The 26,102-nt window shown below is 40.2% G+C and overlaps 2 protein-coding genes across 2 annotated transcripts in view; one reads left to right on the top strand and one right to left on the bottom strand.

Annotated features, from left to right (window-relative positions):
• The window catches only part of MED12L (mediator complex subunit 12L), a 324,753-nt gene that overhangs the window by 213,234 nt on the left and 85,417 nt on the right, over window positions 1-26,102 (top strand). The window contains exons 16-20 of the mRNA XM_075068471.1: window positions 16,773-16,920; window positions 17,509-17,627; window positions 18,792-18,935; window positions 19,943-20,106; window positions 21,530-21,661. Coding sequence (XP_074924572.1) covers window positions 16,773-16,920; window positions 17,509-17,627; window positions 18,792-18,935; window positions 19,943-20,106; window positions 21,530-21,661 — 707 coding nt within the window. The remainder of the gene's footprint in view (window positions 1-16,772; window positions 16,921-17,508; window positions 17,628-18,791; window positions 18,936-19,942; window positions 20,107-21,529; window positions 21,662-26,102) is intronic.
• On the bottom strand, window positions 2,799-5,890 carry P2RY12 (purinergic receptor P2Y12). The gene has a single exon (XM_032774315.2). The coding sequence runs from the start codon at window positions 5,869-5,871 to the stop codon at window positions 4,879-4,881; it is 993 nt and encodes a 330-aa protein (XP_032630206.1). The 5' UTR covers window positions 5,872-5,890; the 3' UTR covers window positions 2,799-4,878.

Here is a 26,102-nt window from a genome sequence, read left to right as displayed (position 1 = left end):
GGCTAAAGATTTGTGTATATCCAGGAACCATATCCAACCACCTCCTTTGGAGGACAGTGCAGTGCGTACTGTGCTTTAGCAGGACCAAACTGCAGAGGGATGGGTGTTGAGTGTAGTGGGAGCTGCAGTGCTGGACTGTGAAGGGGGAGGAGTGGCATGCCACAGGTATAGATTGGAGCCAGGAGGTTGATCAGAGTATGTTGGTGGCCTCTTGGGGCACGCATGGGAAAGCGTTTTGCGAAAGCGGCTGCAGGGGAGGCCGGGCGTGGAGCTGCTCAGTTTGAAGAGCCAGTATCGCCTGGAGCATGTCTGCTTGGTGCTCCATAACCTTGAAGAGCTGCTCCATGACTTCATTCCGGCATGCTGTGTTCTTGTTTCGGTCCCTTTTCTGGCTGTCCCGCCACTCCTTCAATTCCTGTTTCTTGGCGGCGGAGTGCTTCATAACATCACACAGAAAGTTCTCCGTAGTTGTTAGTCACTTTCTAATTTTGCTCAGCTATTCAGCCGACAATAACAGAGGGAGGCTCGGCTCCCAGGGTCTTCTCCGAGAAGTTTGAACACAAGATTTTACAGAAGTAGTATTGTTTGTAACACAGAGAACACTGATTCAGTGATTTAAAACAGCCAATACTCTCACACCTGTCACTACCTGGCTGACCCCAAGCAAGCACACGTGAGCCATAAGACCTCCAAAATGGTGAGTAGCCGCAGAAGCAGGGTAAATCACTCTTCCCGGACCCTACGGTACACTGGGCACATGGCTTTTGGAGAGAGCCAGCACTGTAGGGAGGGCCTGATAATCATTCCTGTCACCCCATTTTCCACAGGGTGTGATCATTATGGAAGATGCTTCGCTGCTGAGGGGGAGCAAGGACTCAAGGGAGGGTTTTCTCTAAGGCTGCAGCTTCTGCCCTGGCCCTTATGCGGCTCGCCTGTGTGTAGCAGTGGTCCCCCCCCACCCCTTCGGTCATGATGGCACAGTCGTGCGGGAAAGTTACCGTTAACAGGGCAAGAAACAAAGCAGCTTTGCTGAAAAACCTGCAGCAGTGAATTGCCCAGTATCTCCATGAGAGTTTCCTGGAGATCTGAGGGTGATTCCTATGAAGTGAGGGCGTCAGCAGTCTGTTCCACCACTCAGACTAGGCATGCAGTGGGAGACAAGACTGCCTTCTGCAACCCTTTTTCCCCCAACAACTCACTTCAGCGCTTCCCAAAATCAGATTCCCTTACCAGGGGCCTCCTCTCCTGTTTGCACTTCGCCAACACCTGACAGCTGTGACTGGCTAGCCTCCTCCGGGGTAGAAAAGTGCTCCTGGCTGCATGCATCTCTGACCTCCAAGTCGTCATCCTATGTCTCTGGGTCCCCCTCCCCCTCCACATACTTGTGCAAGATTTCCTCCTCCTGGCTTGGTCCAGTTTCGACTGGCACACAAGCCACCAAAGTATCCACAGTGGCCTTTGCAGTGGAGGTGGGTCACCACTGAGTATCGCGTCCAGCTCTTTGTAGAACTGGAAGCTCGTGGGTCCAGCACTGGAGTGGCAGATTGCATCCTGCCCCTTGTGGTAGGTGTTCCGCACCTCCTTCACTTTGATCCTGCACTACAATGTGTCCTGGTCATGGCTCCTTTCTGTCATGCATCATGAAATCTCTCCATAGGTATCATAATTCCTACGGCTGGAGCGCAGCTGGGACTGAACAGCCTCCTCTACCCAAATGCTAATGAGGTCCACCAGCTTGGCATTGCTCCAAGTGGGGGATCACCTGGTGCGTGAAGCAGGCTTGGCCACCTGGAAAGATGTGCGGAGACTACTGTATGCATCACTGAGCAAACAGTAAAGGGACTTTCAAAATTCCAAAGGAATTTACGGGGTAGGTCACCTGAGGGCAGGGCAGTAGAGTTCAGACTGATGACCAGAGAGACGAGAACAGGCACTGCGCACTTAGTGGCTTGACAGCATGTACACCTTGGGAGTTATAGTGCTTAAGGCTGCTTTACTGTGCAGAAACTTGCCAGTGTAGACAGGGCCTGTGTGTGTGCTGGCTGCTGGGGAAGTTTCTGAGAGATATCATGTGCTGTCTCTTTAAGGCACTCACTGAAAGCTGTCCTGCTGCTGAGCCATGTGCCCCCTCCCTGGCTCTGTGGAGATGGGATATGTTGGCGGCGGGGGGTGGGGAGTTAGAGAGAGAGAGAGAGAGAGAGATTGTGCTGGCTGCTGGGGAAGTCTCTGAGAGACTGTCTCTTTAAGGCACTCACTTGCTGCCTGGAAGTCTCGTTCAGACCTCAGAGCTGTTGCAAGTCCTGAATCCCCTCTCCTGCTCTGTGGAGATGGGGTACAGGGATGGGGAATAGGGGACAACTTGATGTCAACACCCCCTCTCCCCGCTCTGCACAGCCAGCAGGAGGATCCTGGGAGCAGCTGCAGGAGCAATGTGGCTCCAAAGCAGTGTGGGGGAGGGGCACCAGAACACACACTACCAGATGTGTGTGGCTCTGCTAATCAAGTGCGGGACACTTGAATCACTCCTGGGCAGCCGTACGACCACGCAGCTTAGAGGGAACACAGGTGTGCATGCAAAAGTGGAAATAAATGTTGTTTAACAGATCATTGAGAAATCTGGAGTTTCGGAAAGTAACTTGAACTACCAGATCCATCTAAACTAAAGTAAGTGACACATCCCCCTCTCCAAGGAGTTACCCATATTTTCTTCTTAATTTCATTGTACAACTAGAGGGAGGGGAAATTAAGACATCACTTAAACTGTTAGTAACTACACTTTATAATTAGGCTTGGCAGAATTCAGTTTTTATTACAATTTCAGCAGATAATATTGAGCAATATTTTAAAGTATCTTTTCTGATTTTATCTATTTAAATTTTCACAGTTACAGGAAACTGGAGGGCATCAGACAATGTAATGACAGTAGACATTGAGATTCAAAAAGTTAGCTTTATAACTATTAAAACAAAAATTGTCAACATCACATGTCAAAATACAATGCAAATATCTTTAAATCAACAAATCATACCAGTTTTTACTATTCGTTAGTCCATTTGTAACGTGCCTAATTCAAAAACCTAAATCACTGGATTTTGCCCATAAAATCTTATTTTGCCTGTATGCACATTTTGATTATCAGTGAAAATATTTTTTCATCATTTTGTATGTTTATGGTGAAATTGATGTTGACTGATAACAATCTAATCCTTCTAGGCATATTTATAATTACGGTTGGTATGATTTAGTGCAGGGGTCAGCAACCTTTCAGAAGTGCTGTGCTGAGTCTTGATTTATTCACTCTGATGTAAGGTTTTGTGTGCTGGTCATACATTTTAATGTTTTTAGAAGGTCTCTTTCTATAAGTCTATAAATATATAAGTAAACTATTGTTATATGTAAAGTAAATAAGGTTTTTTAAATGTTTAAAGAAGCTTCATTTAAAATTAAATTAAAATGCAGAGCACCCCAGACTGGTGGCCAGGACCCAGTGTGAGTGCCACTGAAAGTCAGCTCGCGTGCTTTTGGAACCCTTGCCATAGATTACCTACTCCTGATTTAGTGGATCAACAGAGTAAACCATAAAACATGTATTACAAGTTCAGTACTAAAATGTATGTACAAATGAACATTTTAACAAGTTATATAGTGTTTGGTCTCCATCCTATGAACAGTTACTCCTGTGTGTGCTTCCAGTGGTCATAGAAAGTATACAGAAGGTAATATCTGTTCATAGGATCAAAGCCTTACATGTCAGTGAAAGATTTTTTAGACTTGGAGTCTGGTTAGTAGTTGTATCAGCAATAAGTCTGTCAGTGGTTGTTTATGCAGCCTAGGGCCATCTGCAGTCAGAATTATGTACACAATTGTTATTGAAAATTGCATTCCCGATTTCCCGATTTTTCCAAACTAAAAATGCATAATAGCTGTAACTAAAAAGCATAGTTAGAAATCTAGTATAATGAAAACAAAAGCTGATGTTAACTTTCATAATTGATTTAACCCTTTCAGTGCTTCTGTCCCATGAAACCCAGGGACTATTGTGTAAAACTAGTTTTACTGAAAGTGGTCAAATTCCATTTATATATTGCTTACCCTAAAACCATGGTTCTTTGGTTGGTCTTTCAGAATGTATTCTGGGGTACTCAAAGGTTTAACTTCAGTCTAAATAGATTTGCTTAATATACATCATTTCTTACTGTATACAGTCATTAATAAATGGTCAGCAACATTAAAAATGCAAATATATGATGCCAGAAGTGAAATATTCATTCTGTTAATTCAGCACATGTAAATAGCTTTTTTCCCCTGTGCTTAGTAGTTTGGCATTTGGATGCAAGGTGATAGCTTTCTTTTTTTTAAAAAATATCTGGCTTATTGATATTTTCTTCAGTAGCATTTTTCAGATTTTAATTGGTTTGGGTGAAATCCTGGCTCTCACTTGTAGTCAGTGTGCTTTGTCATCAACTTCAAGGGAGCCGGGATTTCACCATTTCACAGTTAATAAATTCATCTATAGTATTCTATGACTAAAACACTTTTTTATTTCTTTATAATTGTTTTAATAAGTATATAAGCCTGGATCCAACATGTGCTTAAAACTCAAGCACAAGAGTATTCCCACTGACTTTCGTGAGACTACTTGTGTGTAACTAAACATACACTTAACCACTTTGCTGCATTGTGCCATAACCAGTAGTTCCTCTGTTCCAGTATGTGAATGCTTCTGTCATAGAACCTAGATTCAGATAGCACAGATTCAGTTCCCAGAGAGGTAATTTGGGAGTTAACCATTGATTTTATTGGGAGTAAGACCTGGGCATTTATTATTAATAAGCATGTAAATACCTATATTATTTGCTATTGACCAATTTTGTAGCCTTACATTGGCGTCTCATCACTACTATCTCCATTGTTCTGCTCCTTGATGTGTTTGTGCAACATGTTTATCAAGGATTTTCTAAAGGACTTACAAAGGAAAAAATATATGAATGGATCTAGGCATGCATTTAAAGATGTCAACCAGAGGGTGCTCTCCTTTATATAGAACAATATGTTCTTAGCAGAGCATTGAAAAACATCTCTTGTTTGGCTCAAGGTATAGGGAATTCTAGTAAAATGGAATGGGACAAAACAAACAAAAAACACTGCAATAATGATAAATACCTTAATATTTACAGGTTTTCTGGACACCTTCCCTGTGCATCTTGTTCTTTTATATGATTTATACAGTTCTTTAGTTATGAGTATGTAACATACAACAATGATGACCAAATTAACCCAGAAGATAAACTGGCAAATGTAGTTCACAATTTCATGCCATACTAACCCAAACTCTGATTTCAAGTGAGCACATTTCTTCACCGTTTTATCTGTGGGTTTTTTGTTTGTCAGAATCATGTTAGGTAGTGAGAGAATAAACATTAATATCCATATTACCGTGGACAGAATCTTAGCGCCTAACAGGCTGCTAGTGCTTGATGTTTTAAATGGTCTGGCAGTTTTCTGATAGCGATCAATAGTTATTAGACCCAGAAACAAAATACTAATGTACATGGTGAAGTAAAATATGACCTGTGAGACCTGGCATACAAATCCCCTCAGTGCCCAAGGCACCATTTTTGCATCACTGAGAATTTTGAATGGAAAAGTCAGGATCATGAGGACGTCAGAAATGACCGTGTTCTTAAGGAAGATGATGAAATTAGATTTACTGGAGATTTGAAAAAACACCCGCATTGCCAGGCCATTCATGACAATGCCCACGAAAAAGAGAACAGTGTAGAGCAAGGGAAAGAGAACTTGACTGATTTTGTTATCACTGTTGCAGTTGCTTTCGTTTCCAGGATAGCTGAAGTTGTATTTGGCGTTCATTTGTACTTCAGTATCTTCCTCCCCCCTGTTAAAACAAAAGATGTGGGGTTATTGTGTATCAGGCAGAGAACTGCAGCATTCATTTTATTCAGGGTGGATAAACAACACCGATATAATTTTTAATTGGATTTTTAAATTAAAATACGGGTTGTTTTTTTTTTAAATGTAACCTATTTACATTAATTTTGAAATTGACAACTTATGTTAAGGCATCAACGTATTATAATTAATCTCATTTAAATTAAATTTAAAACATTTTATTAAGCAGAACCTATTTGCTGCCACATTTGATAGCAAGTGAAATCACTGAACTAGTGGAAGTCACTGGCTAAGCATCTGTACCCCGAGCTTGTTGAAGTGCTAACCTAGCTTTTGACAGGAGTAGCATCTTCTGCAGGTACAGAAAGGATATCTTTTCCATTTCAGTTTATTCAGCTAGTTCAGTTCAACGTTAAGAAGCTTATTGGGACTTGAAAAAGCAGGAAAGCTTGTTTTCTTATTCCAATCTATTAATAAAAGCTAAGTTTAAAAGGATGAAATCTATTAGCTCTAAAATCTTGAAAGAAATAATCAGTCCAATTCAGTAACTATATATAATACTTCCTTTGTTTAATAAAGCAGTTAGTTTTAAATGCAGAACATCTTTTGATAAAGAAAAAAGTTATGTATCCAGCATGTTTAAGGTAGTTTCATTTAATTAAAAAAAATGCTGCATTTGAATTTCCATCCAAATAGAGACTGACACAAATCACACAAAATTAATCTAGTAAATAAGAAATGTATCATCCACCATTTTCTAACATACAAATGTAAAAATTAATCTGAATAAATGTAAATTAACTGTATAATTGTTTAAATAAACATGTAAAGATATACAGACCCTCTTGATTAGCAAAAAGCACCAAATGTAGAATAAAGTTATATTTAGTTGAAAATTAACATATTGTAATGGTTACCAATTAATGAGAATCAACCTTTCTTTAGGAAAATAACTAAAAAGTACAAATGCAAAATATGATTAAAATCAATTATTTAAATCAAGGTTTCCTGCTTGCTGATTTAAATCATAGTTAAAACTAGTGATTTAAATCAATCTACCCGCATTGTATTCTGGTTATTCTATGTATATGAATGTTGTTGGGTTTTATGCTAGCATAATATCTTATGTATTTATCACCACACCATAGATGACAGATCTGCAGATACAGGGTTAAATTCAGAGCCTGTTTTTCTTAAAATAATGTAGAGTAATTTCAACCATGATCAGTTCAGACAGAGAGAGGCACTCTTAGACCCAGTTAGACTCTCTTAGACATTGGTAAGTTGGAGAAGCTTGAGTTTCAAGAAGCAAGATGAAAGTAAAAAAGTTTAAATTTAGATAGGGTGAAAGGTAAGGAATTTAAGCCCTCTTACATCCTTGTTTTCCTCTTCTCTCTTTTGACTCACAGGGTCAAAGAGATGATGTGCTAGGAGTGTGGGTAAAATACAAACTAATATCAGTAAATGGATGTTGAGTCTAGATTGGTTTGGCACACAGACAAAGGGTTGGGGGCCAGAAGAAGGTGTAAGATGCACCAAGAGTGTCCCCTCTGAATATGCCACACGGATTATTCCTTTTTCCAGGTGGTTTCCTAGTACTTATGTTCTGTGGGGAATTGCTAAGCAAACTCTTAACCAACAACTGTATATGTGCATTGCAAATACCACCTTGTGGGTGACTGCAATAATACACTCCACACAGTTGTGGATTATAGGCCTTTGGCCACAACTGCTAATTCACAACAGCACTAATGATAAATTCAGGGGAAATACAGGGCTATCATTTCATTTTTCCCTGTATCATGATCTCTCCAAACGATTAGCTGCTAAAAGGAAACCATATACATGCTCAGTAAATTATCTACTAACTTTTTTTCTCTCTCCTACCTGAGTCCTCCATCCTAGGACATTTAGGCAGCTATGGACCTCCACTGGCATAATTATTTTTATTTCCCTTCCTTGTTGCCCCTAACCCTTGAATATTGTTGCCCCAGTCTCCTCTGTTGTTCTTTTCCCTCCCCCCACTCCTCCTGTGACATGTCTCTTGCTGCTACGCCTTCTTGGTGATCACCTCTCTGTGCTGTCTCTTGATCTCACTTTGTGCCTCTTCTAAAGGTCATTCTTCCCCTGTCTGCTTTCACTCGTCTGTATCTCATAGAACTGGAAGGGACCTTGAAGGTCATTGAGTCAGTCCCCTGCCTTCACTAGCAGGACCAAGTACTGATTTTGCCCCAGATCCCTAAATAGCAGACCTCTCCACTTAATCTCTCCTTAGTCATTCTGCCGCCAATAGAGGCTTTCCCTTCCGAGGGCAAAAGGAGGGAGGGAGGAAGGGCAGGAAGGAGGAGAAACTTTTGGATCATCTCTCCTGCTGGCTGCTGCCACCCATGGGTGGGAGTGGGTGGGCGAGGATCAGCTCTGCCCCAGCTTTGTCACTGTAGACTGGCTTTAGATTCTACCTTCCCCCATCAGCTTTGGCAAGAAGGTAGGAGGGGAGTCCAGCTGTGATCTGGGGGCAGGAGGCACCTCTAGAGCTGCTTCCTGTCCTCAGTACTCTATCCAGTCAACTAACTGGCTAACGCACTGAGGCACCTTCCAACTCTCACATCAACTGCTGAGCTGCTGTGCTTAGGGGAAGGAAATATTGCAGGAAAAATGTTTTGCTGCTGCATGGGCCCCACAGTCAGGCAATCTGTTAAAAACCCCTCATAAGTCCCTGCAGTCACCTCTTATTGCTGTAGGTCTTAAACCTTTAGGCACCAGGAGGTGTGGTACCCCCAACTGCCGGGGCAGCTCCAAGCACACCAAGCACGTGCTTGGGATGGCATGCCGTGGGGGGCGCTCTGCCGGTCGCCGGGAGGCTGGCAGGCAGGCAGCCTTCGGCGGCATGCCTGCGGAGGGTCTGCTGGTCCCGCGGCTCCAGTGGACCTCCCGCAAGCGTGCCTGCGGAAGGTCTCCTGGTCCCGCAGCTTCGGTGGAGCTGCGGGACCAGCGGACCCTCTGCAGGCATGCCTGCGGGAGGTCCACCGGAGCTGCGGGACCGGCGCCCAGCAGAGCGCCCCCTGTGGCATGCCCCCGTGCTTGGCACGGTGAAATGTCTACAGCCACCCCTGCCAACTGCAAGTCTCCTAACAGTCCATTTTCTGAGGGAGACTTGAGTACGTGCATGGGGGCAGGAATATGCTTTGAACCTGTGTCCTGTAAGGTTTGCCTCCCCACATACTGTCGCTGTCCCACCTCAAGTACCAAATGCTACCCCAGGTTTTGGGACAAAGGATGAAGACACCACGCTGCCAGAGACTCCTGTCTTGCCTTTCGGTTGTGCAATAACATGAAATGAAAATCTCAAGGCACTGCTCATCAGCCTTTTGCCTACTCTGTTGTCGGTGATCCCCAGCCAGCTGTCAAACCAAAAGCTTCTTAAAGTAAACAGGTCCAACTCCTCAAACGGTGATCCCACAGGAAAGCACAAACCGCATAAAGCATGGCAGATCCGCCATTAGGGAAAATCCCTTCCTTAACCCCAAACAGCAACTAGTGTCATACTTTGCATGTGACCAAGGACCAACTATCTCAGACCTTAAATGTGAAAGCCATGCTGATTTCACAACCAGTTCATTAGTCTCTGGACTTGACACCCAGCTGTTATTTAACACCAAAAAGCCAAGCATGTTGAAGTGCTTTGAGATCCTGAAATGCAAAATGCTACAAAAGTGTAAAGTAGTATTACTATTATTTACTACTTATAAATTGTAGATTGCTTTCCTTAGCCTTTGTAAGGAGGCCCAAATAGTTCTGCTGTGCCAAAAGGGAAGAAGGGTAAGATAGGACATAGGACAGGAAATGCTGCTATGAATCATTTGCTTTAATTGCAGCTAACAGTGTGTTATAAGCAAAAAAAAGTATTTAAACAAAATTTAGTTTGAGACGTCAAAATATTTACCAACAGATCCTTTCAAATAACTGAACTGATGCAACTTTATTTTCAAAATTGCATATTATCTTATTGTCACAAACAAAAACATCTGATCTCTGTCCATCAGAAAAAATTAGAACGTCACTGATGTGCTCGTTGATAAAGTGTGTACTTCATAATATGTGTACAAATGGCTGTCTCTCCCCACTTTTCTGCAAAGATCAAGCTGTGTTGGCAGTGTCCTGTAGCTTGGACTCATGTTTGTTCAAACTTCACAATATTTAGTAATGTACTATGAACTGTTATCACTAACAATTAAAGTGCACTAGTCAAATATATTAATGAAGTATTGCTTTGTTTTGGTAGTTGGTTTATCTGTTGTTTACAAAATTAAGAACATTGGATTTCCCAGCAATTAGGACAAAGTTATGATCCAAATGCTCTACTATGTAATCCAAAGATGTTTGGAAAGAAGGGTGAAAAACCATATAAAGAAGGTTGCAAGAGCAAAGTTTTAACTGAGCAGTGCACTTCAAGCCCTTCACTAATACAATTATAAAAATTACTATACATCAGTATTATCCCAGTAGGAGTAGGGGGGTTTATAAATAACTATAGATGTTCTGAGTTATCAAATGATATGTACATCTCTCTGATAACTTCATTATTAAAAGGTGCTCACTTGTATTTCCATCTGTAAATGACAGTATGACAGGAATTTATGAAACATCATGTATTTTTAAATGTAAATATATTTTTAGCTGTACATATCAATTGTAACTAAATGGCTATTACATAAGCTTGAGGAGCAGAAAAGAATATGTGGAGAGAGAATTACCTTACAACTGTAGAAAAATGCTGATATATTAGATCTTTCCTGTGATGGGAAGTTAATATTGCTGGCAGATCATCATTTGCTGTTCCTTTTCCCTTCTGATTTTCTTTCCTTTTTCTAAGCTTGAGACTCAGAAGCTTAGTAGCTTACTTCAGTAAAAATCCTCCAGATCAACAGAGAGAGAGAGAGAGAGAGAAGGAAGCTGTACATCCCAGCTTTAGTACTTAGAAAGACGCTCTGCTCTCCAGTTTGAAACTTGTGTCTCTTAGCTGTGCAGACAGTTTCAAGTTCCAGGTGACAGTCTCAATCCTTTTGCTTTTATTTCCTGCAAAAGGGGGAAGAGAGACTTGGTTAAAAAAAATAGACATTAGCCTTCTGCTTACAATCCATTGAAACACTTTGTGAAAACTACAGATAATGTTTTTTAAAAGCTTTTATATAGTTGTTACTTTGTGCAACTCCTGAAAAGTTCAGAATAATATGATCAATTTCTTTCTACCTTGTGGTAATATATCTATTATTACGGAAGATGCTCCAGTTTGAATTTTTTTATTTTTTTACTTAGAAAACATTTAATTGTGTTAAATAAACATAGTGATTTATTATTTTTGAGCAGAAAATCATTTTACTGTACAATTTATTGGCCCTTTTTGTAGATTTCAAAATATTTCATATCATTTTCCCAGTTCTGTTTCTGCTTATTTAATAATTTACATTTTGAAACTTAAAGAATGAGCCTCAGTTAAAAATTGATTTGTACAGTAGTAACATAAATGACAATACGGTCTGGCTCACCATTTTATTATATTGCCACTGAGGATTAGGATTAATAAATACAGATTTTGAAAAACAATAAAATTGCAAGTTTGTGAGAAACAAGGTAAACATGTCTTTGTAACAGTTTGGGGGAAACCTGTCCACTTACAAACTGTGAATTCTGTTTGATATTATGAACTCTCTGTATAGCTATATCAAACTACAAACTCCAGTTTTTCTGAGCACTGTTTTGATTATAAATCTGTTGTGTAGCTTCATCCTGGCTCTGTAGCCTCCATGTTGAGCTGAAACACAGGAGATGTCAGAAGAAATTTTTGCACCTAGCAGAGAGTTAACAATGAAAGTTCTTTAAGTTTTGAGTGTTATCCATTCAAATGGAAGCATCCTTGGACAAAGAGATAGCTACTGCCCAGGGCAAAGCAGTTTTTCAGACTTTGACTCCAGGTGTTTGGTGATCAAACACCAAGGTACCTGACAAGAAACTTTGATCACCTGTCAGAGTTTTGGCTGGGTGACTGGAAGTCTATAAAAAGAAGTCTCTTTCTCTAGCTGTTTGAGAGAAGAGACCAGAACCAGAAGGCAAAACTGTTCAGGGGGAGAGGAAGGACGTTGGATTTCCTAGAGGGCTCTGACCAAATCCCCCAAAATGCTCAAGAGTGATAAGGAAATTGAGTTGGGGAATTGTGTATAGCAGTTCCTTATTTTGCACAGATCTCTATCTCTCTTGTACTATATAAAGTAAAGAATGATTGTTTTAGAAATCTTTTTGCAAGGTCCATTAATTTACTTTGATTATCACTTGATCCTGAAGCGGTAAACTATAAATCAGAGTGCCCACAAGGCTGGAGCTCTGGGAAAGTGTGCTACGGGGGAGCCTTTTGGGGAATGGATTCAGCGTTGGGCTTGGTGTTTAGGGCAGTTGGACCATGTGGCCTGACTCCCAAGTGGGGTGGCAGAGTGCCTATGCCTAGGGAGTGGGCCTAGAGGCTATTGGGAATTGAGATGAGAGTCATTTCTAAATGAATAGGTTTGGATAATTGTACTGATTGGCTGGCTTTGGCCTAGTTTTGATATGATTGTTCCCTTAGTGACCTTATTATTAAGTAAACTTGCTTACAGCTGCTGCTGTATCAGACAAAGATGATATTTTGACCATGTGCTTTAACTGGAGAATAATGGATACACAAAATGTGCTGCCAAAAGCAATTAGAGAAAATTGAGTCTGTAAATCATGTAAAGGGTAAAAGTGGTCTGATCAATCATGTATCATCAGTGCATGGTCAGTAATAAATTAATTAGGAAAGAGAAATAACATGAAAATAGCAAGGACAAAATCAAGGCACTTGAAGTTTACACATATGTATTGTAATGAGTAACATAAGATACACAATATACATAATTCTTAATGGTGATTTGAAGAGTATTCATGAATATGTAATTTATATGTGTGTAAAATTTGGTCAGTTATAAGAGACAGTTGGAGCTCCCTAGGAGAAATCTAGCTTGATCTTTCTATGTCTCAGGAGAAGATAATTGGCCATTGTCTTTTTCTGCATGTCTACCGTTTCCTACTTTAACAGTGATTGTAATTGCAAGGTGTGTGTGGTTCAAATACAGATTGGAATTAATAAACCTGAGTGTCTTGGACGTGAGTGTGTGGCATTCTTACCCAGGAAGGCAGAAGGAGGAGACAGTGCTCTGAGCCTGCCCAGACCAAAGGAGAGCATAAGAGCATACAGTCCCTATCCTGTCCGTCCAAATCCAACGGCCTGATGACTGCCTGGCTGGGGGCACATCTGCTTACAGGGTGATTGTAAGAGTCTGTGGCACAGGCACCAGTACAAAGTTTGCCCAGATGCTGACCAAGTGTTATTGAGGAGGCACAAATGCTCTGATGCTTCCCTGTGGTACCCAGGGTCATGAGGCACTTCACTACCACCTGCACTTAGCATGAAGAAGTCTTGTCTGTGCTTGCTATGGACCATCTCCCTGATGCATAGGGTCACATAGTGACAGATGATGTGGAAAAAGCTGAAGTACTCAATGCTTTTTTTGCCTTGGTCTTCACAGACAAGGTCACCTCCGAGATTACTGCACTGGGCCACACACTATGGGGAGGAGGTGAGCAGCCCTCAGTGGTGAAAGAACAGGTTAAGGACTATTTAGAAAAGCTGGACATGCAGAAGTCCATGGGTCCAGATCTAATGCATCCAAGGATGCTGAGGGAGTTGGCTGATGTGGTTGCAGAGCCTTTGGCCATTATCTCTGAAAAATCGTGGCAATTGGAGGAGGTCCTGGATGATTGGAAAAAGGCAAATATAGTGCCCATATTTAAAAAAGGGAAGAGAGAGAACTACAGACTGGTCAGCCTCACTTCAGTCCCCAGCTAAATCATGGAGCAGATCCTCAAGGAATCAATTTTGAAGTACTTGGATGAGAGGAAGGTGATCAGGAACAGTCAACATGGATTCACCAAGGGCAAGTCATGCCTGACCAACCTGATTGCCTTCTATGATGAGATAACTGAGTCTGTGGACATGGGAAAGTGGTGGATGTGATGTATCTTGACTTTAGCAAAGCTTTTGATATGGTCTCCCACAGTATTCTTGCCAGCAAGTTAAAGTAGTATGGATTGGATGAATGGACTATAAGGTGGCTAGAAAACTGGCTAGATTGTTGGGCTCTACTGGTAGTGATCAATGGCTTGATGTCTAGTTAGCAGCCGGTATCAAGCAGAGTGCCCCAGGGGCTGGTTTTGTTCAACATCTTTATTAATGATCTGGATGATGGGATGAATTGCACCCTCAGCAAGTTCACAGATGACACTAAGCTAGGGGGAGAGGTAGATACACTGGAGGGTGTAGGGATAGGATCCAGAGTGACCTAGATGAATTGGAGGATTGGGCCAAAAGAAATCTGAGGAGCTTCAACAACGACAAGTGCAGGACTCTGCACTTAGGGAGGAAGAATCCCATGCACTGCTATAGGCTGGCGACTGGCTAAGCAGCAGTTCTGCAGAAAAGGACAAGGATTACAGTGGACGAGAAGCTGGATAGGAGTCAGCAGTGTGCCCTTGTTGCCAAGAAGGCCAATGGCATATTGGGCAGTATTCGTAAGAGCGTTTCCAGCAGATCAAGGGAAGTGATTATTCCTCTTTACTCGGCACTGGTGAGGCCACACCTGGAATATTGTGTACAGTTTTGGTCCCCCCACTACAGAAAGGATGTGGACAAATTGGAGAGAGTCCAGCAGAGGGCAACGAAAATGATTTGGGGGCTGGGGCACATGACTTATGAGGAGAGGCTGGGAGAACTGGGGTTACTTAGTCTGCGGAAGAGAAGAATGAGAGGGGATTTGATAGCCTTCAACTACCTGAAGGGGGGTTCCAAAGAGGATGGAGCTCAGCTGTTCTCAGTGGTGACAGAAAACAGAACAAGGAGCAATGGACTCAAGTTGCAATGGGGGAGGTCTAGGTTGGATATTAGGAAACACTATTTCACTAGGAGGGTAGTGAAGCGCTGAAATGGGTTACCTAGGGAGGTGGTGGAATCTCCATCCTTAGAGGTTTTTAAGGGCTGGCTTGACACAGCCCTGACTGGGATGATTTAGTTGGTGTTGGTCCTGCTTTGAGCAGGGGATTGGACTAGATGATCTCCTGAGGTCCCTTCCAACTCTAATATTCTATGTTTCTGTGATGCCACCAGCCTCTGGCAACACAAGCAGTGCCTTCCAGGCCTCCAAAGGACTTGCTCTCTCTCCACAGTTTAGTGATAGGCACACATCAACCCCTCAGTCTTCTGAGGATTCCTCTGGAGTGCCTAGACTCTAATCCACTGAACACTAACAGAAGTGTCAAATTCACAGCTCCCAAATGAACAGTACACATCATGTTACAAGATTCAATAAGGATCACTACTTAACTTCACATAGTGTGTGTGTGTACACACATATATGGAAAGTAAAAATATTGGAAGCAAAGGGTTACAAATAAAATAAAATCATAACGCTGTTTCTAGAGCCTAAACTTAACTCACAAGGCATTCCTCTATCTCCTACAAGTTAGCTTATCCCAAATAACTTTCCCCAGCATTTTGAACTAGGCTGGCTGATATCCTCTTTACATAATAGCAAGCCTGTTAGCAGCTTGTAGTCACAGACTGAAGGAATCCAGGGTGTCTCTCTGCATCTCAAGGTATGCCAGACCAGACCTTTGATCTTCACCTGAAACCAGGATGCCCCCCAATCTCCTATTGTTTACCTCTTCCTGTTAATTTCCTTCTGAAGTCTCCGCAAGCTGTTCATTAGCATTTGACTCAGTATGCTAATCATCGGTGCTGACTTCCCCTCTGCACGGTGGGTGCTCAACCCTCCCCCTGCCCCTGGCCCCGCCTCTTCTCATCCCTGTACTGCCCCCTTCCCACCCCTATTCCACCCCCTTCCCCCAAGCTCCTGCCCCTGCCCTATCTCTTATCCACCTCCTCCCCTGAGCATGCTATGTCCTTGCTCCTCCCCCTCTTTCCCTAAGCGCCGCCAAACAGCTGTTAGGTGGTGGGGGGGGTGGGACGGGAAGCACAGGAGAGGAGCAGGGATGCGGCATGCTGGGGGTGGGGGAGAAGGAAGCGAAGAGGGGGGAGCTTGGCTGTGAGTGGGTGCAGAGCACCCGCTAATTTTTCTCTGTGGGTGCTCCAGGGCCCGGAGCACCCATGGAGTTGGCGCCTCTGATACTAATAGACTTCAGTTGTAAAACACACATTACATAATGATCCACCAGGGAGATAAATGTCTCCCACCTTCTTTCTGGAGAAGTTTATCTCAAAGCATGCTACTTTTGAGTGACCTGCCTTTAACTACAAGGCCTATACAACGTAATTTTCAGCATATGTACATAACTATTCACGTATTTTCTGTACATACATCTTACAATGATTATGATGACCCACATGACTCAATTTGGTGAATCCAAGGCATCCCTGTGCCACTTGTCAGTTGGCATCAATAGGTCCTTGGGTCACAGGTTCATTAGGGCTTGTTTTTGCTTTTGAGATCTCGCTGCTCAGTATTCAGTATGGGAAAGGATGAATAGGGAGAGTTGGCAAGGGCTAAAGGGAGTACAGAAAAGTTCATATTTATGCATCTGTGTTTAAGTGATTTGAGTTTCAAAAATGCTATGCACCTGGCATCTCCAACCTTGGCAAAATTAATCTGTACTATGTAAGTAAACCCAGGTTGTACTTAGTGTTGGAAAGAGAATTAATTGTCTCTTCTTACTCCTTAATAGCAATCAGCAAGAGAAAATGAAAGTTGTTTAATTTGCTTGCTTTGCTTGTTTCTCAGGAAGAATCTTCTAGCCATGAATGTAACCAGCGCATGATTCTTCTTTATGGTGTTGGCAAAGAGCGTGATGAGGCAAGGCATCAACTGAAGAAGATTACCAAAGATATCCTGAAAATCCTGAATAAGAAAAGTACTACTGAAACAGGGGGTAAATACTGAGCTTTCCAGAGTCTGTAATGCATAATGTAGGGACTGCGTAGAGAGTTCTGGTTAGAGCCATGCAAATTTATCATATAATTTGACTTTTTCCTTCATAATTAATAAAAAAAAAAACATGGTACTACACCTACAGCATGAAATACCTAGAATAGATCTGCCTTATAACTGCACCAGTACAGTTAGTTATTTCAACTATATGTCTCTCTATCCATATTAATAACTTGGCTGTAAAAATTATGTTCAGGCTAAAATCTGGCATACAGTATGTCAGCCTGGAAAGATTTATGTTTACTACCATTTTAGGAAAATTGTTTAAATATTTTTGGCCCTTGCTAAATGTCTTATTTTTTTTAACACTTGAATGACTTAAAAATGTTTTTCCCCGAAGTTGCATCATATTATATGCTGTGAAATGTTTTTTTCTAAGCGCAGTGGAAAACTGGTGTGAATGGTGTTTTATGTGGTCATATAGAACCAAGCATTTACTTTCTTTCTTTGTCTTTGAAGCAGTAAAAACGCAAAACTACATGAGCTCTGTTAAATATAAAATGACCAAAATAATGTTTTATCTGTTTAGTTGGGGATGAAGGGCAAAAAGCCAGGAAGAACAAACAGGAAGCGTTTCCAACTCTGGAGACTGTGTTCACCAAACTGCAGCAACTGTCCTATTTTGATCAACATCAGGTGACATCTCAGGTACTTCTTTGCATAACATTGTAGCCATTTAAGTTGCACTGTTTACATATCAAGTAGGAAGAAAATGATATGATAAAAAATCTGATCCATACATAGTGTTAATTTTTAATGCACGAGTACTTTATCACTTAAAGGCAAGTGGAATGCTGCCTCAGTATTTTTAAATACCTTCTTCAAATTGTTTATTTTGTATTGGCAGGATGTTAGTGAAGCTATTACTAATGTCATGAATATTGTACAGTACATATGAAATATTTGGAACTGTTGCTATACTATTCAGCTGTCTCGATGCATAGATTATTAATTGACTGCGGCGTATTTATTGCTTATTACTAAATTAAATGCTTCTTTTCAGTTCATCAGTTTTGTGCAGTATGCCACTCATCAGTCTAGGGTGCAAATTAACTTTTTTCATAAAAGATGGTGAAATCTTTTCCATGTTTCTGTTTAACATGCATGTGAGAGAGAGGGAGAGCTAGAGAAAGAGATTCAGTCTTCACTTGATTTAAGTTTTTTGTAGAATTTAAACATTTTTAGCTTATTTTTGCTTCTGCTATCAAAGCTACAAAACACAAATAATGCGTGAATTGTTTTAAATTACACGTGGGCTTTCCAAAGAGAGACTTTTGTCAGGAACTGCAAATTTGTTTCTATTCAAAACATTCTAGTTTGTCAACATAGACTTTCAACATTTAGTGATAAAGTGATTAGTGCTAATTAACATTATAAAAATGACATTAATGCCAGTAACGTTCCTTTAAATATATTTTTGAGATCAACACTGAAAACAAATCATAAAAGAAACGTGGGCATAAATTCAATAGATTTAAAAATCTTGTAACTGGAAAAATTAAGAATAAGTTGATCCATTTAGGCCACAAGGCAAATTAACACATTTTTTGTCTTGTTTTTGCTGGCATAGATCACAAAACTGGGTCAGAATTGAATATACATTGTAGTAAACCAGTAAGTAAAAAAAACCTCTGCTCAGTTATCACTTACTAGAGCACTGACATGTTGTAAGGTGCTTTTATTATTTGATGCTTTAGTAAACAGTTATCGAAAATCACTTACCTAAATTGATGTTAGAAGTGTTAATATTTAGGATGAGAAATACTCAGTTGTTATAATGTTTTAATACACAGAGGGTTTTTATTTTCACAGATCTCCAGTAATGTTCTAGAACAAATAACTAGCTTTGCTTCAGGCACATCATACCATCTTCCTTTGGCTCACCACATACAGCTTATCTTTGATCTTATGGAGCCAGCACTCAATATCAATGGACTTATTGACTTTGCTATACAGGTAACAAAGTGATTACTTTGTTCTTATGTATGTCAGGACAAAGCTATAATGTCATGTTTCCATAAATGATACGTACCTAACAAGTAGGCTTGTAGTTTGTGTAACAAAGTCATATGCAGAACAGTCACATGCTGTACAAATAAACATTCTGTGGTGTTAGAGTAGATTTTTCCCCTCACATTATAAATATGAAATTATTACGTTGATATTAAACACAAGTGATAAGAGACAGGAACTTAAGGCAACAGGAATAAGTGCACTAGCCACCTGCCAGAGGGTAAGATGTGTCTGATGAAGTGGGTATTCACCCACGAAAGCTTGTGCTCCAATACATGTGTTAGTCTATAAGGTGCCACAGGACTCTGTTGCTTTTTACAGATCCAGACTCACACAGCTCTACCCCTCTGGTACGTGGGTAAGACACTGTCCTGGGAGTTAGGAGATCTGGATTCTTCTAGGTTTGGTGCTGTGTGACTTTGTGCAAATCACTTAACTACTCATGCTTCAATTTCCCTACATGTAAAAAGAGGGCTGCCAATACTTAACTTCCCTTTTGCAGTTTTTGGAGATCTGTGGATCAAACACACTATATAAGAGCCTGTTGTTTGCAACCATACTTTCATTTTTTTTCTTAATAATTGTAGGATATATTTCAATTGCCTTTAAAATGTGCTGGTTTTTGAAAAATAGCAATTCCAGAACATCTTAATCCAGAATGTCTTATTTAATATGGTTTCAATGTCTATTTTAATCTAAAGCACTTCTCTCTTATGCAACAGTTGTCTAGATACAAGAAACTTTCCACAGCTGTGTTGATAAATTCTTTGCGTGTGTGTTTTTTGTACTGTTTCAGTACTTTCCTCTTGACTTCTAACTTATTAAATAACAATTTTAGCATATTATTGTGTGATGTTTCAGTATCTTTTCTTATTTATGATTCTTGGAAATGTTTTGTAAAGCTTAATTTGGAAAACGATATTCAGTTCAGTATTTATCTTATACTTTAGCTGTTAAATGAACTGAGTGTTGTGGAAGCGGAACTACTGCTGAAGTCGTCCAGTCTGGCAGGAAGTTACACAACAGGATTATGTGTGTGCATTGTTGCTGTTTTACGGCGTTACCATGCCTGCCTAATTTTAAATTCAGAGCAGACTGCACAAGTTTTTGAAGGGTTTGTAGCTACTGTATTTTTCTATGTTTGTTTATGATATGCATAATTAAACTAAGAATATATTCAAATATATGTCAGCTGTATACACTGCATTACGTATAAATCATTCAAAAACAGTTTAAACTAGTGCAAAAATTCAGTTTGGTTTATTTTGGTTAAGCTTAAATTATTGAGGAATTGATTTAAGATAACTTGATGACCTTTTACACTGAAATAAGGATTTTACATCAGTGTAACTACATTTTTTTAAAATGAGTTATACACAATGCAGTCATTTCTCTGCAGATTTTTGCAGTGATTTAGCTAAACTGGTCTTAAATATTCTTTAAGATCTGAAGTGGTTATCTGTCCTATTAGCTATGGATAGTTACAGGATGGCTCACTCAGAGTTGTTTTTCTTGCTGTGTGTTACAGTAAGTTCCCAAGTGCTCCACTGTGTTGAGCACTATACAAATATCATATAGGACAGTCCTTGCCCCAAAAAGCTTACACTGTAAATAATGACAGGTAGGCATAGAACACACTGGCCTCTCAAGTGCGACAAAAAAGGGCATAAAGTAGGTAACGGTCCTGGTATAAAATCGTTGATACAGAGGATACTGTGGCCTTCATTCCTCAACAGTGCCTTATTAACAATCCCTGTAGACACAGGAAGAGCCAAATAACCTAGGAAATGTATGCTTCCATGTACTGTTACAGTGATATTAGCTGAAAACTGAATTCCATTGGTACAAAGCCCAATTAAAATGTGAACTGTTTAGTCTTTCTTTGTGCACACTAAGGTTATGCTGTGCTAGGTTAGTAATTGTTGCACACTTTTGCAGCATTATTATTAGGGAACAGGGCTATAAATCTTTGATCTGTTTTCCATGGCCCTGATTGTACAATGAGCTCTGTTTGGGCAGACTCCTGTGGCCTGTGTGGAGCCCTCTTTATGTCAGTAGGAATCCCCTTGTATGTAATTCGCTGCAGGATTGTGGCCCATGTGTGTAAAATACTATGAACACTTAATTATTTTCATTTTAAAATTGTGGCAGTAGGCTTCACATGAAACCCTTTATATCTGTTGAGAATGCATTCACTTTGACTTTTCAATGGGCATAGACCATTGTCTAGTTATTGGCATGGATATGTTAATTTTATAATATTAAAATGTATAATTAGATTTTAGAGAGACAAGGTAGGTGAGTTAATGTCTTGTCTTGGACCAGATTTGTTTGGTGAGAGAGGGCAAGCTTTCAAGCTTATGCAGAGCTCTTCTTCAGGTCTGGGAAAGGTACTCGGAGAGTCACAGCTAAGTGCAAGGTGGAACAGGTTGTTAAGACAAGAAGTTAACATTGCAAGAGACTATTCAAGGTGAAATGGGCAGTTAATAAGTTTCAAAAGTTTGAGTTGGAATTAATCTCTGATTCTTTTTTTCCAGATTATGTGGTGTTGTCAAGCATGTTGTTAATCCATCAGAATGTTCTTCCCCAGAAAGATGTATTTTAGCTTACCTCTATGATCTCTATGTGTCATGTAGCCACCTGAGAAGCAAATTTGGGGACCTTTTCAGGTTAGTTGCACAAAGATGTTGCAAACTTAAATTTAACTCTAGAAACTACTAACAAGCAGACTGCTTCCTTTCTATAATGTATTAATGAACTTTGAATTCAATTTATCTGCTCTTTAAAATGCACCTTTTCTACTTGCTGGTTTTCCTTTGCCATACTTGTGAATCAAAGTTTGAAACAGGTCATGATACTGCTTGAGTGCTCAGCGCAGCAGGCATACCTCTGTGCACACTGACACCCCACTGACATCAGTGGAGCTCCATGTGAGTACACAGATCCACTTGCATGGAGCTCAGTGCAGGAGAGACCTATGTGGGTAAAAGTGCACATGTACAGAAAAGAGATAATGCTAGCAAAGTAGTTTAATTCTGTTAATTGCAGTTTAGTTTTCATTAATTTGAGATCCTCCATAATGTACTAGTATTAAAAATCTCCTGTAATAACTACACCATCATTGAAAATAATGAAGGCTTAGCTGACACCACTTCAGTACTCTGCTTATTAAATCTTTCATTAGAAATAGGTACAGACACATCAAAAAGTGTGTGTAGTTTGCAAGGTGCTACATTGCAAACTTTCAGTTTCTTGTTCTAAACTGGAATCTTACTTTAGAAACCCCAAAGTCAGTATTTTTGGCTATTTTGAAAAAGACCTTTTATCTGTGCACTTGCTTATTATGAAAGTTACAAGCCAGCTTACTCACAATGTTTTCCCCATTTATCCCTGGGGTTTTGATCGGCATGTTTCATGTTTGAGGTTTGTATTGCATAGTTATCTGTAGATGTTGTAAATGGGTTTACAAATGCATGTGACCAGGATTTCTACAATGTTGCTTAGTAAAATATAATGAAATATAGGGTAACTTCTTAACTACAGATATGTCTAAATAAAATAACTACATTTATTCTACTGCCCAACCCCATCCCCAGATTTTTCAACTCAAAAGCTACAGCTTAATAGAGCATATAAAATGGCAACAAAAAATAAACCGACCCCCACAATAAATCCCACAAACAAAAAAAATCTATTTTATTGATGTCCTGTACTAATAATTTAAAATGGCATGCTAATAACATGGGAGTTCTAACTGCATCTGCACCCAGCACTTCTATGACAGATTTTCCTGTTCAGCATAATTAAAAATGACTGATTTAATATACAAACCCACTGAAGACTGGTAATTTTATAAAGATACACAGGGGGTTCCTTAACTATAGCAGTGCACACAAGGCACTAGCATTATAGTAGTTTAATCTTTGAAGGTGCCTTACTGTGTGTGACACATAATAGTTAACTACTTTCAATCACTCTTTCAGCTGCTTTCTGCCACACACACTGCAGGTACCACTGGTTCCTTCTTTTAATAAATTTCAAAATACATTAAAATGCTGCATTTAAGAAAACATTCACTTTATACTTTGCTCTTACCTTCTCTCGACTTCAGGTTTCTCTGGTATCATCCTAAACAGTTGACATAAGGAACCCTACTGGGGCTTCAGGACTTTTTTATTTACTAATGTTTACTACACTTCCTTTTTTTTAAACTCTCTCTCCACATTTTTTCAGTGGCTCTTCTGACCACTTCCTCAGCATACCATGTCGTCAGAAATTCAGTTTAAAGATCCACTGTATTAAGATAGGGTTACCATTGTGACCATTAGGAAAGAAGAAGAATTCTGTTTTGTGTTCCAATCTGTAGAATATATTTAGTATAAAATTTTTTGAAGTACCTAAGTCTCATTTTCCAAAGCACGTAAGAGAAAAGGCCATTTGAAAGTCAATGGGATTTAGGCTCCTAAGTGGTGTCAGTGCTTTTAAAAATGCTATCCGAGTCCCTAGTTGTCTGGTTATGGGCCTCTTTCTGCACTGTATGCATACCATATTTGCATTGTTTTTCAGGAAACTGATGTGTTCCATAAGCTGGTTTTACATCTATTAACAAGGTTTGAGCTGATTCTGGCATTTATTAGATTATGGTCAGACTGTAATTGGTGCTGCATGGGTGGAGGGATGGAATGTAATGAGCTTTCCCCCTCCTACCCACACCACTTGTGAAAGGGCCAGCCACAATGTGACTGGCGAGTGAAGCCACCGCTATATGTTGCAATTCCAACAGTACTGGATTCTTTAAAGGGTCAGAGTGAGATGAGGACCATGTCCAGTGTAACTGGCCAGGCTCAAGAGGGACACATGCAACCTGCATATGTAATGAGTGGTAGAGCTAAGGCTGCAGCATGTCCTTCCCTCAAGTCCCAGGAGGAATCCTGGCTGAGTCTTTCTGGGGATCCTACTACAGATTGGGCCCCAACCTGCTAACATACAACAGGGTCTTTAAGATATAATCTAGCCTTCGATCTCTAAGCAGCTGGCTAATGATTAGATGTGGAATAAGAATCCCCATTTTCAGAAATGGCAAGCTACTTATCTCAAGGAGAGGAGTTTTGTTGTTGTTGAAAAAATAAATGCCAGATTTTCAGGTGAAAGTTGTGAGGGCTTTTTTACCTTCTAAAAGATGAGTTGTATGGAAGTAGAAGGGTGGTGAGTGACAGCAAAGTTCTGTAAACTTCCAGCGAAGTTAAAGGTGTACACAGGTACCAAGGCCGATTTTACAAAATGAGTGAAAACAGAGATGATGGAGAGATGTTTTGTCAAATAAGTAGTGAAGTAAGTGGAACTGACATTCAGCATCTTCAGCAACCCGTGCTTCCCTCCTTACATACCAAATAGCATGGCCAGACAGCAAGTGTGAAAAATCGGGATGGGGGTAGGGGGTAATAGGCACCTATAGAAGAAAAAGCCCCACATATCAGGACAGTCCCTATAAAATAGGGACATCTAGTCACCCTAGTACCAAAGGAGTAGTTGGTTCTGCAGAGTCTGGATTATCCACCACCTCTGGTGGTGTACTTTTGGCTCCAAATTACATTAAACTCCAGTCTTATTACTTTGCTTCAGCGAAATGTGTGCAAAAGTTATAGTGCTGATTGATTTTAATTTGTTCATTCATTGAAATGTATAGCTACTTCAAGCTATTCCATTCGATAAAATACATAAAATAATACAAAAAGGATGCACATGTAAATAACCACTCCAGCTCTTAGCCCACTTTCTCCTCAAAAGCTTAAGTGAAGAAAGAAAAGATTGACTTTACAATTGTTTCTGTGGTGTTCATATTACTTTGGTGTCTCAAAAATTACAAGCTAATTACATCCCTTGTTGAACTACTGACTTCAGTGGAGTTGCATGAAGGATAATTTTGTTCAACTTAAGAACATGAGAACGGCCATACTGGGTCAGACCAGTGGTCTACCTAGCCCAGTATCCTGTCATCCAACGATGACCAATGCCAGATTCGTCAAAGAGAATGAACAGAACAGGGCAACCATCAAGTGATCCATCCCCCGTCATCCAGTCCCAGTATCTAGCTGTAAGAAGCTTAGGGGCTGCAAGCCCAGAGCATGGGATTGCATCCCTGACCATCTTTGCTAATAGCCATTGATGGATCTATCCACCATCAACTTATCTAGTTTTTTTTTAACCCAGTTATAGTTTTGTCCTTCACAACATCCCCGACAATGAGTTCCACAAGTTGACTATACGTTGTGTGAAGTATTTTCTTATGTTTATTTTAAACTGGCTGCCTATTTATTTCATTGGTTGATCCCTGGTTCTTGTTTTATGTGAAAGGGTAAATAACACTTATTCTTTTGTCTATGCCATTTATGATTTTATAAACTTCTATCATATCCCCCCCTTAGTTGCCTCTTTTCCAAGCTGAAAAGTCCCAGTCTTATTAATCTCTCCTCATACGGAAGCTGTTCCATACCCCTAATTTTTGTTGCCCTTCTCTGTACCTTTTCCCATTCTAATATATCTTTTTTTGAGAAGGGGCGACCAGAACTGCGTGCAGTATTCAATTGGTGGGTGTATCATGGATTTAGATAGTGGCATTATGATATTTTCTGTTTTATTATCTATCCCTTTCCCAATGGTTCCTAACATTGTTCACTTTTTTGACTGCCTCTGCATGTTGAGCGGACATTTTTGGAGAACTATCCACAATGACTCAAAGATCTTTGAGTGGTAACAGCTAATTTAGACCCTATCATTTCATATGTATAGTTGTGATTATGTTTTCCAATGTGCATTACTTTACATTTATCAACATTGAATTTCATCTGTCATTTTGTTACCCAGACACCCAGTTTTGTGAGATCCAGTTATAAGTCTTTCTAGTCTGCTTTGAACTTAGGCTGTCTTGAGTAGTTTTGTATCATCTGCAAACTTTGCCACCTCACACTCATTTGTCCAGAACATTTATGAATATGTTGAAGAACACTGGTTCCAGCCCAGATACTGGGGTAAGACCGCTATTTACCTCTCTCCATTCTGAAAGCTGGCCATTTATTCCTACCCTTTTGTTTCCTACCTTTTAACCTGTTA

Source organism: Chelonoidis abingdonii, chromosome 8 (assembly GCF_003597395.2).
Source record: "Chelonoidis abingdonii isolate Lonesome George chromosome 8, CheloAbing_2.0, whole genome shotgun sequence".
In the NCBI taxonomy this organism is placed as follows: Eukaryota; Metazoa; Chordata; order Testudines; family Testudinidae; genus Chelonoidis; species Chelonoidis abingdonii.
The sequence above is the reverse complement of the archived record's forward strand: the minus strand, read 5'-3'. Positions and strand labels throughout refer to the sequence as shown.

Excerpts from the sequence above, each read along its gene's own strand:
- P2RY12 (XM_032774315.2), bottom strand. The coding sequence starts at position 5,871 with ATGAACGCCAAATACAACTTCAGCTATCCTGGAAACGAAAGCAACTGC.